General features: G+C 39.6%; 1 protein-coding gene across 1 annotated transcript in view; it reads left to right on the forward strand.

Moving 5' to 3' along the window:
* USH2A (usherin) overlaps positions 1–12047 on the forward strand; it is a 1244521-nt gene that overhangs the window by 277702 nt on the left and 954772 nt on the right. The window contains exons 18-19 of the mRNA XM_060246775.1: positions 3190–3462; positions 6501–6658. Coding sequence (XP_060102758.1) covers positions 3190–3462; positions 6501–6658 — 431 coding nt within the window. The remainder of the gene's footprint in view (positions 1–3189; positions 3463–6500; positions 6659–12047) is intronic.

Below are 12047 nucleotides of genomic sequence, written 5' to 3' on the forward strand. Positions count from 1 at the left end.
CTAGTAGAATTCTTCCATCTTCAGATGCATACTGCAGTTGTGGGTTAAATTTATCCTTAATATATATTGGCACTCTCCTTTTCTTCTTGTTCATGTCTGTTGCTGTGAATAAATTACCAAGTTTTTTATTTTTCAAAAGATGTTGGTCTTCAGTTAAAATATAAGTTTCTTGCAAACAAATTATATCCATTTCCATTTTTATCAAATATCTAAAAGTCTTCCTCCTTTTGGCAGGAGAGTTAAGTCCATTCACATTAATAGAAACTATTGAGGCCATTATGGGTTTTGCTTATCACTATATTTCTTATCTTTTTTGGTCTGCTGTCTTGTCGGGTATCTCCGTGGTTCATTTGGATTCTCTTCACCAGAACTTTCCTCCTCCTCATCATCATTCTTTTCCTTGCCTTCTTTTGCTTTCACTCTATCCAGAAAATTCTGAGCTTTGAAGATAGAATTTATCCTGTACCTGTTCTTCTGGTAAGTAAAAAGAAGACCTTCTGGCATTAACCACATATAGAGTTTTTCTCTTCCTCTCAAAAAATCTGTTAACGCTTGGTATTCTCTCCTCTTTTGTCTCACTGGCCAAGGTACCATATTTCCAGGTATCATCATAGGTCTGTCTCTTGCTTGCTTCAAAATGTCATCTCTAGTCCTCTTTCTTGTAAGCTTCAAATGAACTTCAGTAGGTAATTTATTTCATCTTGTATAACTTGATGGCACCCATCTAACTTGATCAAACTCTTCTTCCATCCTTTGAGGAGTCACCTGTAAAATTTCAGCCAAGGCTTCACTTAAAATTTTCTGTAAGTCTTCAGTTTTCTCTTCTGGTATGTTTAGCCTCCCTGAGCCTGCTTCGGCGAGGAGGGCGGGATATAAAATTTATTATTATTATTATTAACCTCAACGTATAGGCAGCTCTGTCTACTTCCAACTGCAAAAGTCTAGAATCATATTCTGTATATTCTGTTCTTTTTCCAGATGTTCCACCTTTTTGGGTATTCTCTGTCACCTGGCCATCTAATACTTTTAAGGCTTTGTTAGTCTCAGCTGTCTGCTGTTTTCCAAAAGCTCTTGTTTGATCTCTGCCATCTGTTCACCAATATTGTCTACTTTACTGGTCAGCTGTTCTATAGCAGTCAGTGTGCTTTGCATTTCTTTCATATCTCCCTGCATGGTCATAAATTTCCCTGGCCCAGATGGAGCACTAGGTGAAGAAATTGGTGGTTTTCCTGCTCAGTTTTCTTTTTTTTATTGTTTCTTTGAAACCAATCCCAGCTTTATTTCCCATTCTTGTTAGGATAAGTACACTCACAGCCACAAGTCTAATTATGCCTCTTCAGTGTTTGTTTTGGAACTCTATGTTCCTGTTTATAACAGATAAGCTAATCTCCACCAAGCAATGCCCTTATTATGAAATAGTTTTAAAAAGAAAACAACCTTCTAGTTTCTATCAACAATTTGTCGTACCCAAAACAATAGTAGGAGTAATAATAAACAAGACTTTTTAGCAAAACACACTTAATAGTATGTAGGTAAAACAATGCAGTTCACAGCAACAAAAACAATTCACTATTACAAGTCTTCTAGCAATGAGGAAGAATCGCACTGCTACAGGACCAACCCTAAATCAGACTATTCCCTGCAGCCGCTGTGGCCGGACCTGCCTGTCCCGCATTGATCTTGTCAGCCACCAGCGAGCCTGCAGCAAACATGGACTATTGCACCCTTCTTAAATCTTCGTTCGCGAAGCCAAGCCGAGAGAGCAATGATAATTCAATTAAAATCCAAGTCACTACAGTGTCTTTCAACAACTTCAAAGTATAAATTTGTAATCCAGGGCTGAATGCCCTATTTGTAATCCAAGAGTGAAATAAAGAATTAAAAATTAAACAAATAATCCAAGAAAAGAATGAAACCAAGCACTCTCAAAGAGAAAAGCAAAAAAATAATAAGAAAAAAAAAGAAAAAAAAATCATATTTGATAATCCAAAAAAGGAAGGGTGATTAAAAAAAAGGAATCCGGAGCCAAAAATATTTAAACCATGTCAAAAATATTCCAACCACAGGTGGAAAGAAAGAAAAAAAAAGTGAAAACAAAATTAAAGGGTTATATCCATAACATCCAACAAGAAGTGAGAATCCACTTTGAAAATTTGCACAGATGTTCTTCTTCCAACCAGAGATCCTGCTATGTCTTATAAATCAGTATAAAATACCCACCAGCATTTAAAAGTCAAATTGGAACTCTTATAAATTCATTCAGAGCACTTCAATTTAAGCTTCAAAGTACTTTTAAGCCAGCTGTTCTTCACATCCATATGTACTTGCAAGCAACTTTCCCAAAATCCAAAACTTTTTCCCCTAGAGGGGATTTAAAACAAGTCAATTAAATTCAGTCATCAAGTCTCTTCTATAATTAAAGATTGGTGTGATTCTTCTCATGCTGGTATTGTAAATCCCTCAACCTTCTACGAGGGACTTTTTTCACGTGTGCATTGCATGTGCAGCATAATAACATCACCCAGAAGTGATGTCATTATGCCGGTGACACTGCACACCAGCCGCTCTAGGCATTTCTGGGGAAAGCTCTATGGTTTTCCCGGACGCTGTAGCAATTTGGGTGGTAAAAACTCTATGGTAGCTATTGAACCATAGAGTTTTCCCTCCCAAATTGCTAGAGCATCACGGAAAACCATAGGGTTTTCTTGGAAATGCCTTAGAGTGGCTGGCATGTGGCATCACTGGTGCAATGACATCACTTCCAGGTGACATCATCGCACCAGCGACATCGGGGGAGGTTCCCCCCACCAGCCCAATGTGAGCCGGCGGGTTGGGAACCTCCAGGGCAGGGGAAACCCCTGCCCAGGCCAAGAGATTGGCAGCCCTATGGCACCATCTTCTGAAACCTACTTTTCAAGTAGAACCAGAATCACTGTAGAGTGATGCCTTCCAATCCCAGTCCAGATAGGCAGTCCAGAATGATATGATCGATGGTATCAAAAGTTGCTGAGAGGTTGAGGAGGACCAACAGAGTTGCACTCCCTTTGTCCTTTTCCTGGCACAAGTTATCCCCCAGGGCAACCAAGTACACTTAAACTGGGAGTGGTTTCTTTAACAATGGAGTAGTAGGATTTCAGATATTTCCAGAAAAATATATTCTTTTGGTTAGCCAGTCATTATTGTTTCTAGGTATAATTATTCGGTATGAGTTGTACATGAAAGGAGTACTACAATCAAATGGAAGCTTTGTGCCCCCTGAAAGTCGTGTTTTCCAAGCCAGTGGATGGTACAGTCCTCATCCAATGACAGACTCCGCCAATGAGAATGCTTTGACACCACCTCTAACTAACACTAAAATTACGGACTTGGAGCCATTCACAGAGTATGAGTTCCGTGTTCTGTCAGTCAATATGGCAGGTAGTACATTTTCAAAATGGACATCACAGAGGACTACAGAGGCAGGTAATAGATCTTGAAAAGTCATTTTCAAAAGTTAGATTTTTCTCTTGGAAAATATGTGTGAACACTTGCTACTTATCAGTTCTTCTTGTTTACTGTTGTAGTATAGTTTGATATGTACTATAGACAATTCATTTTCTTCCTATTCATAATTCAGTAAATTAATTCATTGAATTAATACAATCCATTTTAATTCAATAGCAACTCTTTAAGAAGTTACAGCTGTATTTTAAAACCAAATAAGATGTGAGTGGACTATCATTCAAAGCTGGAGTTCACTTTAATGCTAAATAGAGTACAATGGAAAGTTGTGGTGAAAGTTCCCCATCTCTTTCCAATAACCTACCTCCAGACTCTGTTCTCCCATCCTGGACCCAGTACCAGAAACAGGCTTGGAACAGAGGTAAGTGACTCAAACAAGGGACTGCACTGAGATAAAGTGCATTGTAAAAAGCAAAACAACAATAACAAACCAGTGTCACCCCACCACCACCACCCATTGTCCATGTTTGGCAAATACAAGACATACAGATAAGTGGAGGAGAAGATGCAAAACACAAATGAAATTTTCATGAAAATACAGTGGATTGCATTCTGCTTAAAGAATCAATGGGGGAAGGGCACCAGAATCTGATGTAAATTCTGAAAGAAGACTGTTCTGCAGTTATCCTAACTTAAAATAATTTGGTAGCAGCATGGTCTCCTTACAGAAAGAATGACATTACAGAGCACTGGGGATATGCAAAAATTGGTTTTTTTCCCCCTGATTTGGGTCTATTGGACCCAAAAATATATAGGTCATCCTGAACATTCCTGAATCCCAAAATCAGTATTATACTGGGATTCAGGTAAATATTTGGAAAACCTGAATTTATTTGGCTCCATTGTGCACTCAGAAGGCATTCAAAGTTTAAGTGCCATCTGAATTCGCCAAGATGTGCTGCTGCTGCGGCGTGACTCAGCAAGTGAACTCAGAAGGCATTTAAAGTTTACATGCCTTCTGAGTTTACTTGCTGAGTTCACTCAGAAGACACTTAAATGCTTTCCTGACTCTGGTTGAGGTCAGCTGAATATCTTTTGGGCCAGGGATAGCCAGGGGCTAATGCTCTTTGTGGGGTATACAGAGAGCGGTAGGGTTGCCAAGCACCCAGACAGGGCAGGGTTTCTCCCACACTGGAGGTCCTCAAACTGCTGGTCCACAGTGGGCTGGTGGGGGGATCCCCTCTCAACATCACTAGCATGATGACATCACTCACAAGTGATGTCACAAGTTATGTCATCGTGCTGTCAATGTCTCATGCTGGCCGCTCTAGGAGCTTCCAGGAAACTCTATGGTTTCCCTGGATACTCTAGCAATTTGGGAGGAAAACCATTGAGTTTTCCCAGAAGCTCCTAGAGCGGCCAACACACGACGTCGCTGGAGTGATGACATCACTTGCGAGTGATTTCATCACGCCATGCATGCTATGTGAGTGCGAAAAAAGTCCCCTGCCAGAGGCCGCGAGGGACTTGGCAGCCCTATGGAGAGGTGGTCCTGTAGATACATTGGTCCCAGAGCATTTTGGGCTTTGAAGGTTAATACCAAAACCTTTAAGCTAATCCAGTATTCAACCTGTAGCCAGTGTAGCTGGAGCAGCATTGGTTGGATATGTACTGTTAGTACTGTTAGTACATATTCAGGCCACTGCATTTTGGATCAGTTGTAATTTCCAGGTCAGTCTCAAGGGTAGCCCTGTGTAAAGCAAGTTACAGAAGTTTAGCCTGGAAGTGACCTTTGTGTGGATTACTATTTGTTTCTTAAAGACACAGCTACAGCTTCTATCATTTTGGTAGGTTTTAACCCCCAATTAAAAAAAAAAATTCCAGCAAATCTGGGGGTTTTCTAAGGTTTGTAGAAAGATCTCTCTTGTCTGTCCATGGCCCTAATCTCTGGGTGTAAGTATTCAAAGATGGAGCCATGATGAGAATTATATATAAAGATTATGTATATTGATTTTTTGTGTGTGTGCTTCTGTTTCTAGTCAGTTAAAGATAATTAATTAAGAGCTCATAAAAATAAATTCTGTTTGAAGTTTTATATGTGTTCATCATTTTTTTTTGCCAATGAAGAGTCATATAAGTTTTATTTTCTAAGCAGGTAAGAAATCTCTGACAAAAATCTGCAATGTTGTTGCATGAAAGTGATATAGCTTATTCAATCAAACTAGATTTAAGCCAATGACTACGCATGTCTCAAACAGACTTCCCTGGAAGTAACTCCTACAGAATTCCATTAAATTTGTATTTAGGATCACATGCATAGTCTCACTCAAATCAACAAATTAGGCAACTCATCCAAAACATATTTCACTTGGATACAAGTCCTTCTGATTTTTCCCAGATGGGACTTCCATCCAAGTAAATGGCTTAAAGCCAAGGACTTTGCTTTAATTGGTTTGTGGATTGGGCCATTAGCTTCAAAGCATCCAGCAGGATTTTCTGGGGACAGATTTGTAGATGGTAAATCTCAAAATATAGCCATTTTGCAGTGCCTAGATAGGATAGAAGTCACATGTCATGTAATTAAACATCTCCGTTATATCAGCCATTCTAATACAAGAGAGAGATGTTAATTTCAAACCTGCTCAGCAATTAAATTTACTTTGACAATGTTGAAGTGTTCAACAATCTTTGTTCTAATTAGATTTTTCTTATGTCCCAGGAAGACTGTGCTTTTAAAAATCCATCTACTTTGCTATTATGTGAAAACTGTATTGTGCTTTAGATTTTAAGTGGTGGTTAGTGCATCATAAAAATAACAGATCCCGTACTTTGTCTATAGGTGAGATACATTTACTTTAAAACTGAGCATTGAAAACCATATGAAAATTCCTTTTAGACCTGAAAATTAATTTCTACAATCTGCTTATTTAGGAATTGGATGCAAACAGCCATTTTATCAAGTTTAGCAGATGGTATTTTACAAATATAGTGGGAAAACTTGCCTGACACATGTTGTTCATTTATTTTATGATAAATTAGCACATTTATTTGTGTTTTAGCTCCTGTTTTCATGCCACCTCCATCAGTATTCCCTCTTTCACCATATTCTCTCAATGTGTCTTGGGAAAAGCCACAGAATAATGAAGCAAGAGGAGAAGTGATGGGTTACAGCATCAATGTAATTACCGAACAAAAAGTCTTGCCAGTGTTTTCTCAGGTATTATTGTTATTAGCAATCTGTTTTCTCTGCCTATTGATATATCGATGTTATAAAGTGGTCCCAGCCTTGTTGGCTATGCCAACTCTAATTTGCCAATGGAGAGGTGCTTGTTGCTATCGAAGTGCAGTGGGGGGTATCAAACCTTTATCATGGCAGGTTGCCCGTGGTAGAGATGACTGACTCTCTGTTTGCTTGTCTCAGTATGAGAGAATTTGACTTATTTCTGGCAGATTGTTTTGGAGTCTCTTTGTTTATGTACATGAAGACATGACTTAATTCTGCAAGGATAGCCAAGAGAAGCAGTGAAGAAGTAATGTTTTCTAAGCTTTTAACCATGGTTATGACATCAGAAACAGGCAGTTAGCTGGCATGTTTTTCTCTCCCTGCTGTTCTTTCCTACAGGGATTACCCTTCCTTTCCTTTTTTCACTGTCACCTATGATACATAGTGTTATATCTACATTGAGACTAATGTTAACCATAGATTGCTTTATGCTTGAATTTGCAACCATGGATTGAAGCTGATTTGAAAAGCTCCTTTGGTTAATGGTTGACTGAGCACAGCTATATAACAATTTATAAAATTTTGCTACCTAAAGGAAGAGATCTCCTAATTAGATGGGGGAATTAGCCTTAAGGGGACATCAATAGGGGGTAACTGGGAATCTCTACCAATGTTTCTGGGAGTTGTTTCTTTAGAGAATTCTGAAAATAAATCAGGATGAGGTACAACCAGAAGTGTTTTATTATAAAAAGAATAAAAGAGTGAAACATACACACAAAGCACACAGGGAACACACAAATTAGCTAAGAAGGAAATAAAAGGAAGTAGTGGGAACAGTGATTTGGGGAAGGTGATATTTACCAAGTCTTGGAGAGCAAGAGCCAGTGAGAGAATGGCCTGTGTTTCCCAGAAAGACGGAGGAAGCTCACAATAAATGAGGGCTCAATGTTTAGCACTGAGAACATACATACACTACCATGGTGCAGAGTGTGCCCAGTTATAAGAAGAATTCTTCCTGGGGTGGTCTGACATGTTTACTCCTAAAACAATACCTTGATTGGATTTCCCAGGATGAGCAAAGTGATAGGTTTGCCTGAGTGATGCTAATGGTGCTTGATAAGATTGCTTGATGTAAACTAAAGATGTTAATGTTCCTTGACGATCCTCAATACAGGATGGGAGTAACTACCAAGTTGTACAAATAAAACTAGTTAAGGTAAATAGATGAGGGAATGTGCAAATAAGTGTGGATGAGAATGGAGGGTTAAGTTGAAGTGAGGGGAGGTTTTCTCAGAAACCCATTATTTAAATTAAGTATATCCAGGGCTTTTTTTGTAGCAGGAACTCCTTTGCATATTAGGCCGCACCCTCTGATTTAGCCAATCCCCTAAGAGTTTACAGGGTTCTTATTACAGGGCCTACTGTAAGCTCCAGGAGGATTGGCTACATCAGGGAGGTGTGGCCAAATATGAAAAGGAGTTCCTGTTACCAAAAAAAGCCCTGAGTATATCTTTTTAGAATGGGGAGGAGAGTTGTTAGTGAATCATCTACATTTCCCAGGTTTGTATCTGGTCAGCATCCATTTTGTTTGTACCAGCTCCATTTTGTCCACTTTTAGGCCAGGCAGTGCAGGGCACATATGATTTTGGGGCTGATATTTAAAGAGGGGCATTTTATCTCAAACTGCCCATCCATAAGAAGAGTCTGACTGTTAACAAACGCTGCACTATGTTTATGCTAAAAAGGGAAAGGACAGTAGCTGCATTCAGACAAGTCAACCCTCTGTTTGTGTGCAACAAATGCTGCTTGTTTTTATGTACATGTTTCTATTGTCTCCTCTATACCACATGAGTGTGATCAAAAGTGGCCTGCTCTGAGAAACTTTAAATCAGGCTCCAGTTTGTTGTGACATTTTACAACAGCTGTTTGGGCAAAAAGTTTGTGTCCTTCTCACAATCCATAATTCCAGACCTTGTGCTCAGTTCAGATATTACATAAAATCATGGTTGAATTAAGTGAGCTATGATTAGTGTCATTATCTGTATGCAGGCTGCTGCATAAATATAGTTACTACTCAGATTGGTTTTGTGCGATGTTTGATTTCGGACATCCTGGCTTCCTCTCCAGTGACACCATCCTAGGCTGCAGATAAAAGGTAATGAAACCAGCATTTGCTGATGGAAATCATTTCAGTGATTTCCTGTGATTCTGAATTCTAGTTTCACAAACTAACAATTGTTAAAAGAATGACAGTTTTGCATGATGAACAAAGTTTGAGTCCAGTGACACCTTTAAGACCAGCAAAGCATTCCTTTAAGACCAACAAATTATTCCTTGTTAAAATCAAGGAATAAGCTTTTGTGTGCAAGCACACTTCTTCAGAAGCACATCATCCGAAGAAGTGTGCTTGCACATGAAATGTTATACCTTGAATAAAATTTTGTTGGTCTTAAAGGTGCCACTGGACTAAAAAACTATTTTGCTGCTTCAGACCAACACAGTTGCCCATCTGGATCAATTTTGCATGATATCTGTTTAATCCCAGTTTAGCATCCCAGTTTGTGGGGAGGAAACAAATTACAGTTTGCCCATATGCCTGCATTCAAACATCACACAAAAAGAAGGCTTCTGAAACCAGGACACGTTCATTCACACCACATATGCAAGGAGAAGAGGACAGAGAGTATGTGAGCATGAGAACAAGTTGTGTTCACCCTGGCACATAAAATTACTGGCGCTTTCTGAGAAGAGGCCATAGAAAGGTGCTCCTCCAGTGTTACTTTGATAATGTTTGATTCAGGGCTTCATAAAGTCACATATACAAAATATTAAAAATCTGCTAGGAAGTGATATCTGCTCCCAGGGACCATTGATGGAGAAGTAATGAGATGCTGCACCAATGCTCAGACTAGGGCAGTCTTCAGAAGTTAGGACTTGATCTGATGCTCTGCAGTTAAAATGCATTGGCAAGTAGTGTAAGCCAAAATGCCCTCAAAGCAAGGTTGGGGAATTGTCAGGTGGGCACCTGGCTTAGTCAGGATCTTTTTACCTGTGTATACAGGATTCCACGTCCAGAAAGTAATGCTTAAAAATATTAGGGACTCTAATTAAGTAAAACAATTAAAATTTATTAAGAAAAATATAGGCTTCCATACTAGATAAAATACTCATAAAATCATACATACAGTCCTAAGAAAAATAGATAGAGAGATAGGGGAATACATGGGTAGACAAACAGGGTGATATTTACCGATCGTAGTCTTCAAGGAAGGCTCCAATGGACAGGGGAAATGGACCCAAAACTGATCAGGAATCGGGGGTGGATCTAGACAGCGGAACTAGGGTACTGCTAGATGCACACATGTGAGGAGCTGTGTTACAGGCTATATAGACTACCTTGAGCCCTTAGGGGATGGGAGGCACAGGGGTGGATGACAGGTGGTCAACTGGTAGGTGACCTCAGAAAAGGGGAGGCTCTGCAGTGACCATAAGGGCTGGACTTCTGCAGTAGCCAATAGCAAGTTAATTGGTGGCACCTAATTGGGTGCCCATGACTGACCAATGAACAAGCTTGGTCCAGGGGTACGTGGTTGGACTCTCAGGTTGCAATGGACCAGGGTGAGGCTCCAAAATGGGGGAAAGAATGGGGGAAATTACTGGGTGGAGGTGTGCTTGAGTTTACCAAACTTATCTAAAAAGGTGACAATAGATGGCCAAATTGCTACCTAAGGTAACACCTGGTTTACACAAAGGAACTTGGCTCTGGCTGAAGATGGTCTTCCTCTTGTTCAGTCTTCTTCTTGGCACTAGTCTTTGTCTTGAGTTCCATTAGACAAAGGCTTAGGCGGTCTGGCAGGATCCACGCCTAAGATAAGCTTGATTGCCTTATGCAGAAGTTGAAGCAGCTTTGGATATGGAGTCAGGAAAACAAGATGGATTCTGGTGGTGTTAGCCAAGACTGGGCACACAAGGAGCAGCTGGAAGCTCGTCTGTAGTTCTGGCTAACACCCATCCAGAGAAGTAGAATGCTGCTGCAAAGCTGAGGCTTATAGTATCCACATAAGCCTTAGAAACCGTGGGCAAAGTCCACTTCTTAGAGCAGATGTGTGCGAGTCAAAACTCCAGGCACCCTGGCAACCATACTAGTGATCATGATGTCCATGTGTATGAATAGTAGGGAGCTTTTTCTTACAGTAGAATCAAGCTACTGGTCCCAAACTGTGTAGAGACTAGGTTTGAGGGCTAGGTTTGAGGGGGAAACTGATATTTCAATCCCTATACAGTATGAAAACTCATTAGACTGATAGTGTTGCCTCTTAGTTTATCCCGTCTTGCTGGGTTATTGTGAAACTAAAATGCTGCTCAGGAGGGCTCCTTCAAAGAAAAATGCAATAAAAATGTAACAAATTATTATTTCTAAAATGAATTATCAGGCCCTTAATTCACAACAATATTGCCAGTTCTATCCATGAAGGGTTTAGCCAAAGTTTAAATTTGTAGCACCATCTCTATGGTTGAATAATATGCACAATACAATGTTTTACACAAATATTGCAATTTGTTCAGGCTTTCTCATGCTTAATCTTTGATAAATTACTTTAACAAAAAGGTTATTTTCCTGTGCAGTGCTCACTGATAACAGTGCTCACTAATGGTGGTAGTATTAGTAATAAAAAGGCAACATATTCATGAATCCTGTTGGTCAGATCTCATATTTTCTTGGTGATCAGAACTGTTATGCTTTGATTACATTGTAGAGGGATAACACCATGATCATGCATAATCAGCACTGTTTGGTGTAGCCAGTTTGGTGTAGTGGTTAAGTGCGCAGACTCTTATCAGGGAGAACTGGGTTTGATTCCTCACTCCTCCACTTGCACCTGCTGGAATGGTCTTGGATCAGCCATAGCTTTCACAGGAGTTGTCCTTGAAAGGGCAGCTGCTGTAAAAAGCTCTCTCAGCCCCACCTACCTCACAGGGTGTCTGTTGTGGAGGGAGGAAGGTAGAGGAGATTGTGACCGCTCTGAGATTTAGAGTATAGGGTAGAATATAAATCCAATATCTTCTTATAAATAACTCCAGTATTCTGGTTTTTCTTCAGATTACAGCTCCAGTATCATGCTATCATGTTTTATAAGTTTTATGACACATTTTTATAACTTTTCTTCCTTAAGAACTAGATTATTATCTCTTCAAATAATGTATTTGAAGTATTATAATTTAAATTCTACCTTGTTGTGGTTCTTCAAGATAATGCTGTTTCCACTAATGGCTTTTGGCAAACCTTCAAAGGAAGAAATCTGCAAACCCCAAAGCAAATTTCTTATTGTTAAATATACCCTCTTATTTAGTGGAGAGTAACAGAAGTACTGCCATAGCACCC

This window comes from Heteronotia binoei, chromosome 1 (assembly GCF_032191835.1).
Source record: "Heteronotia binoei isolate CCM8104 ecotype False Entrance Well chromosome 1, APGP_CSIRO_Hbin_v1, whole genome shotgun sequence".
NCBI lineage: Eukaryota > Metazoa > Chordata > Lepidosauria > Squamata > Gekkonidae > Heteronotia > Heteronotia binoei.